General features: G+C 38.2%; 1 protein-coding gene across 4 annotated transcripts in view; it reads right to left on the bottom strand.

The window, feature by feature from the left end:
- LOC128694193 (transformer-2 protein homolog alpha) overlaps positions 1–22,129 on the bottom strand; it is a 118,350-nt gene that overhangs the window by 9,911 nt on the left and 86,310 nt on the right. The window contains exon 8 of one of the 4 annotated variants that reach the window (XM_070093776.1): positions 567–1,615. The exons of the other annotated variants lie outside the window; for them this stretch is intronic. Coding sequence (XP_069949877.1) covers positions 1,596–1,615 — 20 coding nt within the window. The 3' untranslated portion in view covers positions 567–1,595. Of the gene's footprint in view, positions 1–566; positions 1,616–22,129 lie in introns of those variants that run through there. 4 annotated transcript variants of the gene reach the window in all.

Genomic DNA, 22,129 nt, shown 5'->3' with positions numbered 1-22,129 from the left:
CATGAGAGTTCTAAGACTTCCTTCATGAGAGTTCTAAGACTTCCTTCATGAGAGTTCTAAGACTTCCTTCATGAGAGTTCTAAGACTTCCTTCATGAGAGAAATAAGTAAACTTGTAATAGCACTTTCCCCTGACTGTGTATATTTTATGTGTGTAAACGTATACTAGAACATTTTCTCTATACACAGGGGTACACATCTCAGTACGTATAAAGAAATACACCAGTTTTAATGTCTATACACAAAGCTACACCTCTCAATATATATACACACTCCTGTTGGTGTATATATACAGAAGTACACCTCTGGCTGTATTTTACAGATATACCACCCTCATACAACCACCACAGTAATACTTCAGAAATACAACAATACAAGACTACCGGCCTTCCCAACCTCCCATGAAATACATCATACAACTGCATTATACAAAACAGGTCTAAAATACTGCATATGGACACAATTAATGCCCTGGGGACTCATCTTTCTGGGGATCAAAATAAAAAATATTTCTCTAGGGGTGAGAGCTTAACCCACAGGGGCTGCTCATGGATAGGGGGGGCTGAGCCAAGTGCAGACAAGCTCTGGTTCCTTGAATTAAAATCCCTCCTGTTGTAGAGGATGTCTGGCAGCTTACTTAACACTGTTGGCACTGTTGTTCACTGAAGTTCAATTCTGTTCAGTGAACTTGAAAATACAACAAGTTTTGTTCACTGATCTCGAAGACATAAGTTTTAATACTGTGGTGTTATCATACAGGCATAAAGCTCACACACAGACCAAAAATCAAACTGGGAGACCAAACAGTCTGAGTGCTTGTGGTACGGTCAAGGACCCTAGTGAAGCTCTCTCTTGTTCCACAGCTGTTATTATTCCACTCATGAGTAGAGCTTTGCCAAGACACGAGCAAGCTTTCTGCAAAATTCAGTTACAATTTATAAAGCTTACTCAGAAGTTAAATCTGAAGACGGTCTAAGATCGTCATGACCGACATACCTGGCCAGTTACATACAGTAGATTGGTCCAGTCAACTTTGTTATAAAGCACCTCCATATGCCTCTATTAAGCTCCTCTGTATACAGTCAGTTCTCTTATTGAGCTCCTTTGTATACAGTCAGTTCTCTTAGCTTTATAAGGACTGACTGTATATAGAGGAGCTTAATAAGAACTGGCTGTATTCAGATAACCTTTATAAGAAAACTGACTGTATAAAGAGGAGTTTAATAACAGGGATGACTGGATACAGAGGAGCTTTATAACAGAACTGACTTAATATAGACACAAAGAAAGGGGATATGTATGGACTTGATTAACTCCCTGTAATTCTGTTTAATTCACTGTTTGACTCGCTGTTCAACTCCCTGTTTGAGTTACAAGTGTGTTTTGAGATGCACCTGTTCACCACACGTCTACCTCAAGATCAGAACACTGCAATAACTACACCTATGTCTAATGTCTCGCATCTACACCACTCAAAACCTCTATTCCACTTTGACAGCGGGATAAATCTAGCCAGTAACACTTCTCAAAATGTCTATCCCACTCTGACAATGGGATAAATGTAGCCATCAAAGGCTTAACACACACATCAACACATCAATACCGGCTGTTGCGACCTGAAAGACAATAAGATTTACCAATACAAGTGTCATCCAAACTTTGCCTTACATGCAAATAATATTTTAAAACTACAACAATAATACACATTTTAATACTATAACAATAATACATGTTTTAATACTAAGAATATAATACAAGTTCTGATACTAAGAATATAATACAAGTTTTAATACTACAACAATAATACAAGTTTTGATGCTACAGAAATAACACACGTTTCAAAACTACGTAAATGCGCCCCATACACATCACCAGTTATGTTGAGATACAGTCAGTTATCTTGTATAGAAAGTTGTGTATACATGTGCTCCTTGCTTTATGATGGTTTGACTTATGATATTTGACTTAACTATGGTGCTATAACCATGGTGATAGCAAGCCTCCACACTGTAGTCATCACCAGTGTAAACATCTCTTTCATTTACTTTTCAATACAGCCTCTCCTCACTTAGCGATGTACTCTTTTACTGACTCGGACTAACAACTGGCTCTCTGACCAGTATGCATACCTAAATAATGCATATTACAGTTGATTTCCTCTATTGTGTTTAACTCTTTCACTGTTTCGGCCGTATATGTCTTATGAGCCGATGTTTCTGACGTATTAATACGTTCTAGCGGCGCACACTGATCATGGGTCTCCATGGCCAGTGTGCACACTATAAAAAACATCGGAGAGCCAGTGGTGCATTGTGGGAATGCCATTTCGGCAATCCTTGTTCAGCTTGCCTAGCGGTAATAAATATCCAACTCCCCGGTGAATCTGGGCCACTTCTCTTACCAAGTGATAAATCCAACAGAGGGAAGTGTCAGTGAAGACAAATTTCATGGTTTTGAGGAGTTTGTGACCGAAAGCAATGCCCAGGATACCAGAAGAAAGAAAGAGAAAGAAGGTGAAAGAAAGAGAAAAATGCTTTCAAATGAGCTAATGTAGGTAACAGCTCTTAGCTTGTCAATAAAGCTAGGAATCCTTAACCTGTAAATAGCTTGTCAATAAAGCTAGAGATCCTTAACCTAACCTCGTCAAATCCTGAGTAAAAAAAAAAGACAAGGAGAAAGAAAAAGAGAAAAAGAGAAAGAAGAAGAAAGAAGGAGAAAGAAAGATAATTAGCTAGGAAGGATGGTAGGGAAGCAAGAATCAGACCCCATTACATTGACAGGTGGTAGGGGGGAGTGAGTACTGATATAATGTCATTTTGACAGCTGCCAGACCCTGACTCAGCACATTTAGAAGTCCCCACACACACACACACACACACACACAACACACACACAACACACACAACACACACACACACAACACACACACACACAACACACACACACACAACACACACACACACAACACACACACACACAACACACACACACACAACACACACACACACACACACACACAACACACACAGTTTCTGAAGATAATAGCAGTTCTGTGAAAGTGTCCAGTGACTATATACATGTGTATATATATTATAGAGACCAGAAGGAAGGAAAGAATGAAGAAAAAAATGAAAAAAGAAAGAAGAAAGAAAGAAGAAAGAAAGAAAGAAAGGTAGGTAGGTAGGTAGACAGAATGATGACACATTTACCTAGGAGAGCTACCTAATACAACTGTCTGCTAATACTTTGAAGAAAACTGCTCAGACAAGGTGTTCTGTCTGTGCACATACAAAAAAGTGCCCACAAAAACACTCGTTTTATGTGTGAAATGAAATGTGTGAATGAAACCATGTTTCAAAGAGTTCCACAAGCTGCAGAACTTCTAGGAACATGTTCACTGACGGTACATTTGTATATACAGTGGACCCCCGGTTAACGATATTTTTTCTCTCCAGAAGTATGTTTAGGTGCCAGTACTGACCGAATTTGTTCCCATAAGGAATATTGTGAAGTAGATTAGTCCATTTCAGACCCCCAAACATACACGTACAAACGCACTTACATAAATACACTTACATAATTGGTCGCATTCGGAGGTGATCGTTATGCAGGGGTCCACTGTATATTATAGAACAACAGTAATAAACAATTTTTTCTATTGTTTGTGTACACAAGTTTTGTAAACAATATATATTGATAATTATGTTTGTGTGCTTATTGTGTTGTATACGAGTGTATATATGTACATTGTGTTGTATACAATGAGTGTATATATGTACATTGTGTCGTATACAACGAGTGTACAGTATACATGTACATTGTGTCGTATACGAGTGTATACATGTACATTGTGTTGCATACACCGAGTGTATATATGTACATTGTGTTGTATACGAGTGTATATATGTACATTGCACGTTACTTTGGTCTCACAGGCCACATAAGTTACCTGAAAAATATAGTAGTGGAAAAAGCAAGAAACCTTCGAATGGGAGCAAAAAAATGTTCATTCGCAGCTGTAGCCATAAGTGGCTCATTTTCTGCCAACTTTACGCCTCTATATCTAGGTAAGTAATGATCACAAATACTTTTTTTTAGGGTTAAGACAATCAGCAAAATAATCCTAACATTTTGTTAGGAAAAAATAATTTTTTTTATTTTTCAAATATTTTTTGACATAGAATGACAGTTTCAGAAATGGGCTTGTGACAGTGAAAGAGTTGATATAATATACAGTACACTGCTGTATAAACATTTAAAAGTACACCAGGAATGTTATAAATGGTGCAAAGGTGACATTAAAACAAGATGGTTGACACAAACCCACTACCATTATAGTATGTTTCACACTTAGGGATGAACTCATTTACCAACGTGGTTTTAGGAACGGAACTTCATCGTTAAGCGAGGAGAGGCTGTACTGTTAATTACTAGTTGGTTCCAGTAATTCTTTGTTTATTTACTTTTTCAGTTGGTTCCCGTATACCAGTCAATACTTGCAGTGTTTTTATATAAAAATTGAGAGGACCAACATGAGCTGTACCAGTCCAGTGTTTATATATCCTCTGTTTATCTTCCTTTGCATAATAAAGGAACCTGGATGTAATGCGTATACGAGGCCTGGTCACAGACCAGGCTGCCGAGGCAATGACCCCCGACACCCTCTCTAGGTATACACTTCCTATTTCATATACATTGTGCAGCAGTTTAGTTTGTACGCTTGAATACTGTAATAAAGAAACTCTGATGTGTGTGTGTGTTTGTTGTGGTCTTAACCCATTCACTGTCGGTCCCGTAATATTACAGCTTGCAAGCCATTGTTGGTCCTGTAATAGTACGCCAAAATTCTAGCAACTTCCAATCTTGTGGGAGAAAGATGGTAGGCCTACATATGAGAGAATGGGTCTGAGTGGTCAGTGTGTGCAGTATAAAAAAAAATCCTGCAGCAAGCAGTGCATGAGAAAAAAACTCTGACCATGTTTTTCGTTTAAAACAGCGAATTTGTGGTGTACTTTCGAATGCTATTTATGGTTGTATTCTCGTTTTCTTGGTCTCATTCGACAGAATGGAATATTTATTACAGAACTAGAGATGATTTTTAATGGTTTATGGACTAGAGGTACCTTGAATTTGAGCTCAAAGTAGCCGAAATGTTTGATTTTTGCCAATGTTCAAGAGTAAACAAACCACATCACGTATCCAATACGTGTCAACTGGTGGGTCTAATATACTGCCACAAATGCGCTGATATTATTTATACCACTCTTACAATAATGCAGTAGTCTGCAAAACAGTAAATCTTCTATTTTTTGTGTGAATAAAAATTCAAAATGGTAAGTACGAGTAATAAGAGACCTGGAGCTGTGACTAATGAAGAGAAAATGTTATTTTAGTGTTAGGAATGTCTGCACTGTTAATTCTGGACCCTATTTTGAAATTGGTCTTCCTTGAATTGTGTATGAAATTGTCCAAATTACCAATTTCTGATCACTTTATTGGGTAGTTGAAATTGGTAAATGGGCAGTTTCTTGTACTCAACTGATAGAACAGAGTTCTAGCAAAATAGCTATGAGTTTGGTTGACTGGAACAATGAAATTGGCTGAAAATAGGGCTCAAAGTGGGCAAAATCGCCGATGTGTAAACATCGCCAAGATCACTAACTTCGTGAGAGCATAATTCTCTAAGTTTTCCATCAAATTTTGTACTTTTGGAGTCATTACTATCGGGAAAAAAAAATTATCTATCACAGGAACTTTTTTTTAAATTCCTCAACACTGAGAGCAAGTTTGTGAGAAGGGGTCTTGACAGTGAAAAGGTTAAGGGCTACCAATACTCAAGCATCTCACCCACTCTCACCTACACTGTTATTTTTGGTTTAGAAAGACACGTAAGCAAACACTAACATATTTATTAGAAAACGTTTCGGTCCTAGGACCTTGATCACTTCTAACATACAGAGGTAGAAAGACATTATATATAGGCGGAGAGTGAGGTGTGACGCACGTGACCTGAGGAATGTCATAAGAACATAAGAATGGAGGAACACTGTTCTTATGACATTCCTCAGGTCACGTGCGTCACACCTCACTCTCCGCCTATATATAATGTCTTTCTACCTCTGTATGTTAGAAGTGATCAAGGTCCTAGGACCGAAACGTTTTCTAATAAATATGTTATGGTGTTTGCTTACGTGTCTTTCTAAACCAACTTGTCGGTATTTATTACCAAGGTTTATACCACTGTTATTTTTATTGTTGAAAATACAAGGGAAATGATAATTTTATTATATTCATTTATTGTAAAAAATTTATTAATATGTACTAAACAGTTTAACCCTTTCAGGGCCGAGAGACTCTCTACTAAACTTGTTCTCAGGGTTGTTTTTTTGTTTTTCCAAAAAAAAAAAAAAAAAGAGAGAGAGAATCTTTTCCCAATCATAATGACACCAAAAGTATGAAATTTGATGGAAAACTTATGGAATTATGATCTCACAAAGTTAGTGGTCTCAACAACATTTACACATCGGCAATTTCGCCCACTTTGAGCCCTATTTTCGGCCAATTCTAGTGTACCAATCAATAAAAATCATAACCATTTCGCTAGAATTCCATTTTTTCTATCGAATGAGTACAAAAAAACCACCCATTTACCAACTTCAACTGTCCAATAAAGTGGTCAGAAACTGGCAATTTTGCCAATTTCACACAAATTTCAAAAGATGCCAATTTCAAAATAGAGTCCAGAATAAACAAGACAGACATTCCTAGCACTAAAATAACATTTCCTCTGTTCATTAGTCACATCCCCAGGCCCCCCTTACATTTTTTTTTGCTTTTCACTTTGAATTTTTATTCTCACAAAAAATAGATTTACTGTTATGCAGACTACTGCATTAGTGTAAAAATGGTATAAATAATATCAGCACACTTTTTTTTTTTTTCAACAAGTCGGCCATCTCCCACTGTGGCAGGGTGACCCAAAAAGAAAGAAAATCCCCAAAAAGAAAATACTTTCATCATCATTCAACACTTTCACCACACTCACACATAATCACTGTTTTTGCAGAGGTGCTCAGAACACAACAGTTTAGAAGCATATACATATAAAGATACACAACATATCCCTCCAAACTGCCAATATCCCAAACCCCTCCTTTAAAGTGCAGGCATTGTACTTCCCATTTCCAGGACTCAAGTCCGGCTATATAAAAATAACCAGTTTCCCTGAATCCCTTCACTAAATATTGCCCTGATCACACTCCAACAGATCGTCAGGTCCCAAATACCATTCGTCTTCATTCACTCCTATCGAACACGCTCATGCACGCCTGCTGGAAGTCCAAGCCCCTCACCCACGAAACCTCCCTTACCCCTTCCTTCCAACCTTTTCGAGGACGACCCCTACCCCGCCTTCCTTCTCCTACAGATTTAAATGGTCTCCATGTCATTCTACTTTGATCCATTCTCTCTAAATGACCAAACTACCTCAACAACTCCTCTTCAGCCCTCTGACTAATACTCTTATTAACTCCACACCTTCTCCTAATTTCCACACTCCGAATTTTCTGCATAATATTTACACCACACATTGCCCTTAGACAGGACATCTCCACTGCCTCCAACTGCCTCCTCGCTGCTGCATTCACAACCCAAGCTTCACACCCATATAAGAGTGTTGGTACTATTTTTTTTTTTTTTATTATCACACCGGCTGATTCCCACCAAGGCAGGGTGGCCCGAAAAAGAAAAACTTTCACCATCATTCACTCCATCACTGTCTTGCCAGAAGGGTGCTTTACACTACAGTTTTTAAACTGCAACATTAACACCCCTCCTTCAGAGTGCAGGCACTGTACTTCCCATCTCCAGGACTCAAGTCCGGCCTGCCGGTTTCCCTGAATCCCTTCATAAATGTTACTTTGCTCACACTCCAACAGCACGTCAAGTATTAAAAACCATTTGTCTCCATTCACTCCTATCAAACACGCTCACGCATGCCTGCTGGAAGTCCAAGCCCCTCGCACACAAAACCTCCTTTACCCCCTCCCTCCAACCCTTCCTAGGCCGACCCCTACCCCGCCTTCCTTCCACTACAGACTGATACACTCTTGAAGTCATTCTGTTTCGCTCCATTCTCTCTACATGTCCGAACCACCTCAACAACCCTTCCTCAGCCCTCTGGACAACAGTTTTGGTAATCCCGCACCTCCTCCTAACTTCCAAATTACGAATTCTCTGCATTATATTCACACCACACATTGCCCTCAGACATGACATCTCCACTGCCTCCAGCCTTCTCCTCGCTGCAACATTCATCACCCACGCTTCACACCCATATAAGAGCGTTGGTAAAACTATACTCTCATACATTCCCCTCTTCGCCTCCAAGGACAAAGTTCTTTGTCTCCACAGACTCCTAAGTGCACCACTCACTCTTTTTCCCTCATCAATTCTATGATTCACCTCATCTTTCATAGACCCATCCGCTGACACGTCCACTCCCAAATATCTGAATACGTTCACCTCCTCCATACTCTCTCCCTCCAATCTGATATTCAATCTTTCATCACCTAATCTTTTTGTTATCCTCATAACCTTACTCTTTCCTGTATTCACCTTTAATTTTCTTCTTTTGCACACCCTACCAAATTCATCCACCAATCTCTGCAACTTCTCTTCAGAATCTCCCAAGAGCACAGTGTCATCAGCAAAGAACAACTGTGACAACTCCCACTTTGTGTGTGATTCTTTATCTTTTAACTCCACGCCTCTTGCCAAGACCCTCGCATTTACTTCTCTTACAACCCCATCTATAAATATATTAAACAACCACGGTGACATCACACATCCTTGTCTAAGGCCTACTTTTACTGGGAAAAAATTTCCCTCTTATTTCCCTATTATTATTATTATTATCCAATTTACATTATGCTAAATGGATCATCAGTCACAAGACTCACAGAGGGAAAATTCCTAGGTATCTACCTTGACAGCAGCCTTAAGTTCCGGACACACATACAACAAATCACCAAGAAAATCTCCAAGACTGTAGGAATACTATCAAAGATAAGTTACTACGTTCCACAATCAGCTCTCCTGGCACTGTACCATTCACTCATATACCCTTATCTTACATATGGAATTTGTGCATGGGGATCAACATCCAATCACCTAAAACCCCCTAATAACCCAGCAAAGTGCAGCAGTAAGAATGATGATAAATTCCCACTCCCACCAGCATACTCCACCAATTTTCAAAAGTGTGAATCTGCTCACCATTAAGAACATTCATACTTATTCACGTGCCTACTACATACACAGAACAATACACACAAATATAAACCCCCCACTCAAACTTTTCCTCACCAACCTAAACAGGACACATGACCACAACACAAGACACAGATCTCTTTTTGATATACCTCGTGTCCATATCACACTGTGTAAAAACTATGCACATAAAGGGCCCCAAAATATGGAATTCATTACCAGAAGATATTAAAGTAACCCAGTCTGAAAATCAATTTAACTCTTCTCAAAAGCCACTTAATCATCCTAGACTAAATGCTAAATACTCAGTACACATTTACTCACCTATGTACTCCCACATCATATGAAATAATTACTTCCCTACTGTACAACTATGATACAATATTTCTTAGTATTAAGTAGAATGTAAGCCAATAATAAGTTGGCCCATAATGCCTAGGCATAATAGAGGCTCTCTTTGTACTGCATCCCACTATTGTATATACACAATCTCAATGTACTGTTTGCAAAGACATTAATAAATAAATAAATAAATAAATTATGTATTATTATTCTTCTCCTCCTCCTCCTTCTCCTACTCATTGTTATTATATACTTCCATATATCCAAAACATTGCTGGGACATATAAATACTTTGTATATATTCCAAGACAATAGTAAATGGCTAAGGCAGGTGTAATGTCCACCTGTCAGTGTGTTTGTGACAATTTGAGTACAATTTCAGTACCTAATACTAGTGTCAGAACAAAGATTGGTTATAAATGACAAGAACTACTACAAATTGTAATTATCAGAACATAAAAATTACATAAAATATGAAAAATATAAAAAAGGAATATCGGCAACACTTCTGCAAGCGGCAGGACTCCATGTTGCTGTCACATGAGCATCCAGTGTCAACTTTTCAGCCTCATATCTTGGTAAGTACTGACCCTAAAATTTTTTTTTATTCTAAAATAGTTAAAAAAAAAAAAAGTGCTCTTTTTTTTCTATAAAAAAAAAAATTCAAAATATTCGGGGTGCTGCGTGAGTGAACATATAGGTTTGGACTGTTTAAGGGTTAATGAATTATGCTCTCATAAAGTTAGCGGTCTCGGCGATATTTAAGCATTGGCAATTTCGCCCACTCTTAGCCCTATATTTGGCCAATTCCACTGTTCCAGTCAGCCAAACTCATAGCTATTTTGCTAGAACTCTATTTGTTCTATCAATTGAGTACAAGAAACTGCCCATTTACCAATTTCAACTACCCAATAAAGTGATCAGAAATTGGTAATTTGGCCAATTTCATACACAATTCAAGGAAGGCCAATTTCATACACAATTCAAGGAAGGCCAATTTCAAAATAGGTTCCAGAATTAACCCTTTCAGGGTTTCCAACGTAGTAGTATGGCTTATGCACCAGGGTTATTGACATACTAGAATGCCTAAATTCTAGCGTCTTCAAATCTAGCAAGAGAACGCTGGTAGGCCTACATATGAAAGAATGGGTTTATGTGGTCAGTGTGCACAGTATAAAAAAAATCCTGCAGCACACAGTGCATAATGAGAAAAAAAATCTATGACCGTGTTTTTGGATTAAAACAGCGACTTTGCACTGTATTTTCGTATGGTATTTATGGTTGTATTCTAGTTTTTCTGGTCTCATTCTATAGAATGGAAGACGTATTACAGAAATTGAGATGATTTTGATTGGTTTCACAATGAAAAGTGCCTTGAAATTGAGCTCAAAGTAGCAGAAATGTTCGATTTTTACTGAAGTTCAAAAGTAAACAAATCGTGCCAAGCGTCCAATACACGTCAACTGGTGAATCTAATATTCTTTCACATGTGCGCTGATATTATTTATACCATTTCTACACTAATGCAGTAGTCTGCATAACAGTAAATCTTCTATTTTTTGTGAGAATAAAAATTCAAAGTGGAAAGCAAAAGAAATGTAAGAGGGGCGTGGGGATGTGACTAACGAACAGAGAGATTGTTATTTTAGTGCCAGGAATGTCTGTCTTGTTTATTCTGGACCCTATTTGGAAATTGGCATCTTTTGAAATTTGTGTGAAATTGGCAAAATTGCTAATTTCTAACCACTTATTGGATAGTTGAAATTGGTAAATGGGTGGTTTTTTGTACTCATTTGATAGAAAAAATGTAGTTCTAGTGAAATAGTTATGATTTTTGCCAACTGGTGCTCTGGAATTGGCCAAGAACAGGGCTCAAAGTGGGTGAAATCGCCGATGCATAAACATCGCCATGACTGCTTACTTTGTGAGAGCATAATTCCGTAAGTTTTCCATCAAATTTCATGATTTTGGGGTCATTATGATATGAAATGATAGTGAATCTTTTCCCTAAGAATTTTTTTTTTTTTCCCAAAAAATTTTCGACCCTGAGAATAAGTTTAAGAGAGGGCCTCTCGACCCTGAAAGGGTTAACAATACGAACATTCCTAGCACTAAAATAACATTTTCTCTGTTCATTATTCACAGCTCCAGGCCCCTCTTATATTACACTTGCTTTCCATTTTGAATTTTTATTCACACACACATAATAGAAGATTTACTATTACGCAGACTACTGCATTATTGTAAAAGTGGTATAATATCAGCACATTTGTGACAGCATATTAGACCCACCAGTTGACATGTATTGGATATGTGATGTGGTTTGTTTACTCTTGAACATTGGTAAAAATAGAACATTCTGGTTATTTTGAGCTCAAATTCAAGGTACCTCTAATCTGTAAACCATTCAAAATCATCTCTATTTCTGTAATACATCTTCCATTCTATAAAATGAAACAAAAAAAAAACGAGAATACAACCACAAATACCAGACGAAAATACACTGCAAAGTCGGTGTTTTAAACTAAAAACACGGTCAGTTTTTTTTTTTTCCTCATTATGCACTGTGTGCTGCAGGATTTTTTATACTGTGCACACTGACCACTCAGACTCATTCTCTTGTATGTACTTATAGGGTAGTTGTGATGGTTGGATGGGCAGTTTTTTTTGTGTTCAGTTGATAGAACAGAAGACACACTAGCCAAATAGGTAAGAGTCTGGTCGATTGCAAAACAATCAAATTAGATTAAAATAGGACTCAAAGTGGAGGAGATCACTGATGTGTAAATTCTGCCAAAAACACTAATTTTGCACTTGTGTAATATTTTTGGTGTCGGTAACTTCAAAAAAACATTCACTGACATTTCACATGAATTTTTTACTTCTGGACACAGAGCAAGTTTAATTTTGGGGTCTAGACAGTGAAAGTCTTAATAAGAGAACTGACTGTACATACAGGAGCTTAATAAGAGAACTGACTGTATACACAGGAGCTTAATAAGAGAACTGACTGTACATACAGGAGCTTAATAAGAGAGCTGACTGTACATACAGGAGCTTAATAAGAGAACTGACTGTATACACAGGAGCTTAATAAGAGAACTGACTGTACATACAGGAGCTTAATAAGAGAGCTGACTGTACATACAGGAGCTTAATAAGAGAACTGACTGTATACACAGGAGCTTAATAAGAGAGCTGACTGTATACACAGGAGCTTCATAAGAGAACTGACTGTACATACAGGAGCTTAATAAGAGAGCTGACTGTATACACAGGAGCTTAATAAGAGAGCTGACTGTATACACAGGAGCTTAATAAGAGAACTGACTGTATACACAGGAGCTTAATAAGAGAGCTGACTGTATACACAGGAGCTTAATAAGAGAGCTGACTGTATACACAGGAGCTTAATAAGAGAGCTGACTGTATACACAGGAGCTTAATAAGAGAGCTGACTGTATACACAGGAGCTTAACCCTTTCAGGGTCCAAGGCCCAAATCTGAAGTCACACACCAGTGTCCAAGAATTTAAAAAAAAAAAATTTGTTATTTTTTCTTATAAAATCGTAGAGAATCTTTTTGTGAAGGTAATAAAACAAAAAGTACGAAATTTGGTGGAAAATTGACGAAATTATGCTCTCACGAAGTTTGATGTGTCAGCGATATTTACGAATCGGCGATTTTGCCGACTTTGACTCCCATTTTAGGCCAATTACATTATTCCAATCAACCAAATTATTAGCTATTTCACTAGTATTACTTCTATTCTATCGATTGAGCACAAGAAATCGCCAAGTCAACTGTTTCAACTAGAAATTAAAGTGATCGGAAATTGTTAATTTGGCCAATTTAACACAAAGTTCAAAATATTCCAATTTCAAAATAGGCTCCAGAATAAACGATGTAGGTATTCCTGGAACTAAACTATCATTTCCTCTGTTCATTAGTTACATTTTGAGGCTTTACAAATAAATTCCATTTTGATTTTTTATTCACATAATGAATTTTTATTCACACCAAAAAATAGAAGATTTACTGTTATGCAATACTGTAATAATTGTATAAATATCATCACCATATTTGTGAATGTATATTAGACCCACCAGCTCATGTGTATTAGATATGTGAGGTCGTTTGTTTACTCTTGAATATCGGCAAAAATTTAACATTTCTGCTACTTTGAGCTCAGTTTCAAGCCATTTCCAGTGCTAAAACCAATCAAAATCATCTCTATTTCTGTAATATGTCTTCCATTCTATCAAATGAGACCAAGAAATCGCAAATACAACTATAAAAAACATACGAAAAAACACTGCAAATTTGCTGTTTTAATCGAAAAATCATGATTTCAGTTTTTTCTCTCATTATACACAGTGTGCTGCAGGATCTGTTTTATGTGGTGCACACATACCACATAGATGTATTCTCTCATATCTAGGCCGAAATGTACCACTCACAGTTTATCAGAGTGAGCTGAGCTCATGGCGTAGATCTACGGTTTGGACACTCACCGTAAAGCCGTAGATCTACGGGACGGACCCTGAAAGGGTTAATAAGAGAGCTGACTGTATACACAGGAGCTTAATAAGAGAGCTGACTGTATACACAGGAGCTTAATAAGAGAAGACTGTATACACAGGAGCTTAATAAGAGAACTGACTGTATACACAGGAGCTTAATAAGAGAGCTGACTGTATACACAGGAGCTTAATAAGAGAGCTGACTGTATACACAGGAGCTTAATAAGAGCTGACTGTATACACAGGAGCTTAATAAGAGAGCTGACTGTATACACAGGAGCTTAATAAGAGAGCTGACTGTATACACAGGAGCTTAATAAGGGAGCTGACTGTATACACAGGAGCTTAATAAGAGAGCTGACTGTATACACAGGAGCTTAATAAGAGAACTGACTGTATACACAGGAGCTTAATAAGGGAGCTGACTGTATACACAGGAGCTTAATAAGAGAGCTGACTGTATACACAGGAGTTTAATAAGAGTTGACTGTATACACAGGAGCTTAATAAGAGAGCTGACTGTATACACAGGAGCTTAATAAGAGAGCTGACTGTATACACAGGAGCTTAATAAGAGAGCTGACTGTATACACAGGAGCTTAATAAGAGCTGACTGTATACACAGGAGCTTAATAAGAGAGCTGATTGTATACACAGGAGCTTAATAAGAGAAGACTGTATACACAGGAGCTTAACCCTTTGATTGTCACAACCCCCAATCCTGAGGTGTCTCCTGGTGTCGCAAAATTTAAAAAAAAAAAAAAAATTATTTTTTCTTATGAAATGATAGAGAATCTTTTCCCGATTGTAATGACACCAAAAAAAACGAAATTTGATGGAAAACTGACGGAATTATGCTCTCGCGAAGTTAGCGACCTCGGCGCTGTTTACAAATCGGCGATTTTGCCCACTTTGAGCCCTATTTTCGACTAATTCCATTGTTCCAGTCGCCCAAACTCATAGCTATTTCTTTAGAACTCCATTTTTTCTATCGATTGAGTACAAGAAACTACCCATTTACCAATTTCAACTACCTAATAATGTGGTCAGAAATTTGCAATTTGGCCAATTTCACGAAAACTAAAAAATACGACAATTTCAAAATAAGGTCTAGAATGAATAATGCAGACATTCCTGGCTCTAAAATAACATTTTCTTTGCTCATCAGTCATGTCTCCAGGCCCCTCTGATATTACTCCTGCTTTTTATTTTGAATTTTTATTCAAACAAAAAATAGAAGACTTACTATTATGCAGACTACTGCAATACTGTAATAATTGTATAAATAACATCAACCCATTCATGACTGCATATTAGAATGGCTAGTTGGACATTTATTGGACAATGGCATCATTTGTTTACTTTTGAACATTGGCAAAAATCAAACATTTCCACTACTTTGAGCTCCATTTCTAGGTTCTTTTTATAGTAAAATCAATCAAAATCACCTCTATTTCTATAATATGTTTTCCATTCTATCAAATGAGACCAAGAAAACGAGAATACAACCATAAATACTATACGAAAATAGACCACAAAGTCGGCATTTTAATTAAAAAAACCGGTTGGAGTTTTTTTTTCTCATTATGCACTGCGTGCTCCAGGATTTTTTTTATATGGTGCACACTGACCACACAGACCCATTCTCTCACATGTGGGCCTACCAGCTTTCTCCTGCTTGATTTGAAGCCGCTAGAATTTATGAGTGTATATACGTCAAACACGGTACCTCGTAAGACGTATATATACGGCCGCGACAGTCAAAGGGTTAATAAGAGAGCTGACTGTATACACAGGAGCTTAATAAGAGAAGACTGTATACACAGGAGCTTAATAAGAGAACTGACTGTTTTCACAGGAGCTTAATAAGAGAACTGACTGTATACACAGGAGCTTAATAAGAGAACTGACTGTATACACAGGAGCTTAATAAGAGAACTGACTGTATATACAGGAGCTTAGTAAGAGAACTGACTGTATACAGTCGTGCAGTCCACATGAACATTACAAACTGTATGTTAAAACAGTCATACAGTCACTCAGAACAAGAGACTCATAAGAGGTAATGTTTAATCCAAGGAAAGGGAGTGTGGCTCTGATACCCCAGATCAGGAGCCCCTGGGAGAGTAGCACGACCCACTAAGCATCATCATTCAGGAATTATCCTCACTGATAATAATCATACCCACCATCATGCATATAATCATGCCCACAATCATACCACAATCATGCCCACAGTTGCACAATCATACAATTATATTCACAATCAATCATGCCCACAGTCACACATTAATGCCCACAATCATACAATCATCTAATTATTCCCACAATCATACAATGCTATTCACAATCATGTCCAAAATCATACAACCATGCCCACAATCATCCATTCATTTACAATCACTTTCAATCATATAGTCTCAATAATGCCCACATACTCACAATCATACAATCATTATTGAGGAAAGAAATGGGCTGGTTGTTATTGTCTGAAGAAGTGTCAGTACAGTGTATGATAACTGTATATAACAGTATAAATGTGTGTGATAAGTATGTATAACCTAGAATATATCTGGAGGGCATTTCAGGGGTCAACGCTCCCACGGCCCGGTCCACAACCAGGCCTCATTGTGGATTAGGGCTTGATGAACCAGGCTGTCACTGCTGGCCACACACAAATCAACGTACGAACCACAGCCTGACTGGTCAGGTACTAAGTGCCTGTCCATCTCCCTCTTGAAGGCACCCAGGTGTCTATTGGTAATCCCCTTATGTATACTGGGTGGCTGTTAAACAGTCTTGTGCCCCTGACACTTACTGTGCCGTCTCTCAGTGTACCCATGGCACCCCTGCTTTTCATTGGGGGAATATTGCATCTATTGCTAAGTCTTTTGCTTTTGCAGGGAGTGATTTTTGTCAGCAAATTTGTGACTAGTCCCTCTAGGATTTTCCAAGTGTATATTATTGTACATCTTTCTCGCCTGCATTCATGGGAGTACAAATCAAAGGTCTTCCAACTGTTCCCAGTAATTTAGGTGATTTATTGTTCTTATACATGCCATGACAGTTCTCTGTATATTCTTCAGGTCTGTAATTTCACCTGTCTTGAAAGGCATTGTTAGAGTACAGCAATATTCCAGTCTAGAGAGAACAAGTGATTTGAAGACAATCATCATGGGCTTGGCATTCCTAGTTTTGAACGTTCTCATTATCCATCCTATCATTTTCCTGGCCAATGTGGTAGATACATTATTGTGGTGTTTAAAAGTCAGATTCTCTGACATTATCACTCCCAGGTCCTTCACATATTTTTGTTCTAATGTGTGGTTGAGTTTTCCATAGAGTAATGGAAATTAGTCTTCACTTAACTTCATATTTTTTTCAGAGGCCCTTTTAAAGACTTGTTTAACCTTTGAGGGTCCAGAGACCAAATCTTGGAGTGGCAGCCAGGGTCCAAGAATAAAAAAAAAAAAAAAAAAAATCTTATAGAATTAAAGATAATATTTTCTAGAGGTAACAAAAAAAAAATCCGATCAGTACTTGCCAAAATATAGAGGCATGAAGTTGACCTTCAATAACCGGGTGGCGGCAACATCGGCGACTTCCATAAAGTCACATTTTTTTAATTTTACTTGTTTTGTTACTTTTTTCTTTTCTAGTATTTTTTTTAGTAACATTCGTGGCCTGTGAGACCAATATAATGTATAATGTATATACGTACACTTGTGGCCTGTGAGACCAATATAATGTATAATGTATATACGTACACTTGTGGCCTGTGAGACCAATATAATGTATAATGTATATACGTACACTTGTGGCCTGTGAGACCAATATAATGCATAATGTATATACGTACACTTGTGGCCTGTGAGACCAATATAATGTATAATGTATATACGTACACTTGTGGCCTGTGAGACCAATATAATGTATAATGTATATACGTACACTTGTGGCCTGTGAGACCAATATAATGTATAATGTATATACGTACACTTGTGGCCTGTGAGACCAATATAATGCATAATGTATATACGTACACTCGTATTCAACACAATAACTGCACTAATATTTTCATCTATTAAATATTTACATATGTACAGTCACTAGACATGTTGCTAGAACTGCTCTACAGACTGTGAAAGTCTTTGAAACAAGGTGTCATGAACAGCGGTGTCTTACTCATCTGTGGACCAGTATTTTATATTATGCTTATAGACATGAGACATAAGCATTATTGTTGCAAAAAAAAAAAACAAATACATTTCAGCTACAGTTGTCTCCTTCCACCAGTGTAGTCTTGACTGTGGTGATATTGTATTTGTCATGATATAATCAAAATACTTGTTACTTTCCCTGACAACATTTTCCATCAAGGGCTGGTCAAAGAATAGTTTAAACATTGGCAATTCACTTGCAGTGTTTCCAAGGGAACAAGATGGCAGGAATCCACTTTGAGTGTCATCAAACCGATGGGGATTGGGAACAAAATGGAATTTTGCTGCCAATCCCAGATGTGGTTTGCTGGTGGGTACTGGACTTCATAAGCTGGTTCTGGTTGTAGTTGTGGTTGTGGTGTGGGGGCTGGATGATGATGTGGTTTGTCCTGGACCTGCTAAGTCAGCGGCTTGGGTCCCAGCCTGGACTGGTGCCGCATGCTTGTGGTACCACCACCACATACTAACGCATGTGGTCTATCCATCCCAACTGTAGCCACATCATCTCACTTTCACTGTCTATTCCAGGTGTAGGGCCACTGGATGTACTCCGTCCCCTTAGAACTGTATATGGTACACACCAACCAAGCACACGTGGCATCATAGGTACCGTATTTCATGGCTTATAAGACTTTGTTTTAGTTTCAATGGCTGGGCATCAGACACAACTAGGAGAGCTACAGCCCACCCCACACTTGTAGCTCCCGTCACTGACATTCAGTGTATAAGACGCAGGGTGGTTTTTGGAGACATTTTAAGGGAAAAAAAAGGCGCGTCTAATCAGCTGTGAAATATGGTAAGAAAGTTTATTCAGGTAAACAAACAATAGGTTGGTAGACAGCAACCACCCAGGGAAGTACTACCGTCCTGCCAGATGACTGTGAAACAAAAACCTGTAACTGTTTTGCATGATGGTAGGATTGCTGGTTTCTTTTTCTGTCTCATAAACACGCTAAGATAACAGGGATATCTTGCTACTCCTACTTACACTTTGGTCACACTTCATAGACACGCACATGCATATATATATATACATACATCTAGGTTTTTCCCCTTTTTCTAAATAGCTCTTGTTCTTTTTTATTTCTTCTATTGTCCATGGGGAAGTGGAAAAGAATCTTTCCTCCGTAAGCCATGCGTGTCGTATGAGGCGACTAAAATGCCGGGAGCAATGGGCTAGTAACCCCTTCTCCTGTATACAATTACTAAAAAAGAGAAGAAGAAAAACTTTATAAAACTGGGTTGCTTAAATGTGCGTGGATGTAGTGCGGATGACAAGAAACAGATGATTGCTGATGTTATGAATGAAAAGAAGTTGGATGTCCTGGCCCTAAGCGAAACAAAGCTGAAGGGGGTAGGAGAGTTTCAGTGGGGGGAAATAAATGGGATAAAATCTGGAGTATCTGAGAGAGTTACAGCAAAGGAAGGGGTAGCAGTAATGTTAAATGATCAGTTATGGAAGGAGAAAAGAGAATATGAATGTGTAAATTCAAGAATTATGTGGATTAAAGTAAAGGTTGGATGCGAGAAGTGGGTCATAATAAGCGTGTATGCACCTGGAGAAGAGAGGAATGCAGAGGAGAGAGAGAGATTTTGGGAGATGTTAAGTGAATGTATAGGAGCCTTTGAACCAAGTGAGAGAGTAATTGTGGTAGGGGACTTGAATGCTAAAGTAGGAGAAACTTTTAGAGAGGGTGTGGTAGGTAAGTTTGGGGTGCCAGGTGTAAATGATAATGGGAGCCCTTTGATTGAACTTTGTATAGAAAGGGGTTTAGTTATAGGTAATACATATTTTAAGAAAAAGAGGATAAATAAGTATACACGATATGATGTAGGGCGAAATGACAGTAGTTTGTTGGATTATGTATTGGTAGATAAAAGACTGTTGAGTAGACTTCAGGATGTACATGTTTATAGAGGGGCCACAGATATATCAGATCACTTTCCAGTTGTAGCTACACTGAGAGTAAAAGGTAGATGGGATACAAGGAGAATAGAAGCATCAGGGAAGAGAGAGGTAAAGGTTTATAAACTAAAAGAGGAGGCAGTTAGGGTAAGATATAAACAGCTATTGGAGGATAGATGGGCTAATGAGAGCATAGGCAATGGGGTCGAAGAGGTACGGGGTAGGTTTAAAAATGTAGTGTTAGAGTGTTCAGCAGAAGTTTGTGGTTACAGGAAAGTGGGTGCAGGAGGGAAGAGGAGCGATTGGTGGAATGATGATGTAAAGAGAGTAGTAAGGGAGAAAAAGTTAGCATATGAGAAGTTTTTACAAAGTAGAAGTGATGCAAGGAGGGAAGAGTATATGGAGAAAAAGAGAGAAGTTAAGAGAGTGGTGAAGCAATGTAAAAAGAGAGCAAATGAGAGAGTGGGTGAGATGTTATCAACAAATTTTGTTGAAAATAAGAAAAAGTTTTGGAGTGAGATTAACAAGTTAAGAAAGCCTAGAGAACAAATGGATTTGTCAGTTAAAAATAGGAGAGGAGAGTTATTAAATGGAGAGTTAGAGGTATTGGGAAGATGGAAGGAATATTTTGAGGAATTGTTAAATGTTGATGAAGATAGGGAAGCTGTGATTTCGTGTATAGGGCAAGGAGGAATAACATCTTGTAGGAGTGAGGAAGAGCCAGTTGTGAGTGTGGGGGAAGTTCGTGAGGCAGTAGGTAAAATGAAAGGGGGTAAGGCAGCCGGGATTGATGGGATAAAGATAGAAATGTTAAAAGCAGGTGGGGATATAGTTTTGGAGTGGTTGGTGCAATTATTTAATAAATGTATGGAAGAGGGTAAGGTACCTAGGGATTGGCAGAGAGCATGCATAGTTCCTTTGTATAAAGGCAAAGGGGATAAAAGAGAGTGCAAAAATTATAGGGGGATAAGTCTGTTGAGTGTACCTGGTAAAGTGTATGGTAGAGTTATAATTGAAAGAATTAAGAGTAAGACGGAGAATAGGATAGCAGATGAACAAGGAGGCTTTAGGAAAGGTAGGGGGTGTGTGGACCAGGTGTTTACAATGAAACATATAAGTGAACAGTATTTAGATAAGGCTAAAGAGGTCTTTGTGGCATTTATGGATTTGGAAAAGGCGTATGACAGGGTGGATAGGGGGGCAATGTGGCAGATGTTGCAAGTGTATGGTGTAGGAGGTAGGTTACTGAAAGCAGTGAAGAGTTTTTACGAGGATAGTGAGGCTCAAGTTAGAGTATGTAGGAAAGAGGGAAATTTTTTCCCAGTAAAAGTAGGCCTTAGACAAGGATGTGTGATGTCACCGTGGTTGTTTAATATATTTATAGATGGGGTTGTAAGAGAAGTAAATGCGAGGGTCTTGGCAAGAGGCGTGGAGTTAAAAGATAAAGAATCACACACAAAGTGGGAGTTGTCACAGCTGCTCTTTGCTGATGACACTGTGCTCTTGGGAGATTCTGAAGAGAAGTTGCAGAGATTGGTGGATGAATTTGGTAGGGTGTGCAAAAGAAGAAAATTAAAGGTGAATACAGGAAAGAGTAAGGTTATGAGGATAACAAAAAGATTAGGTGATGAAAGATTGAATATCAGATTGGAGGGAGAGAGTATGGAGGAGGTGAACGTATTCAGATATTTGGGAGTGGACGTGTCAGCGGATGGGTCTATGAAAGATGAGGTGAATCATAGAATTGATGAGGGAAAAAGAGTGAGTGGTGCAATTAGGAGTCTGTGGAGACAAAGAACTTTGTCCTTGGAGGCAAAGAGGGGAATGTATGAGAGTATAGTTTTACCAACGCTCTTATATGGGTGTGAA

Source organism: Cherax quadricarinatus, chromosome 43 (assembly GCF_038502225.1).
Source record: "Cherax quadricarinatus isolate ZL_2023a chromosome 43, ASM3850222v1, whole genome shotgun sequence".
NCBI classification, from domain to species: domain Eukaryota; kingdom Metazoa; phylum Arthropoda; class Malacostraca; order Decapoda; family Parastacidae; genus Cherax; species Cherax quadricarinatus.
This window is presented reverse-complemented; position numbering and strand designations above follow the sequence as displayed.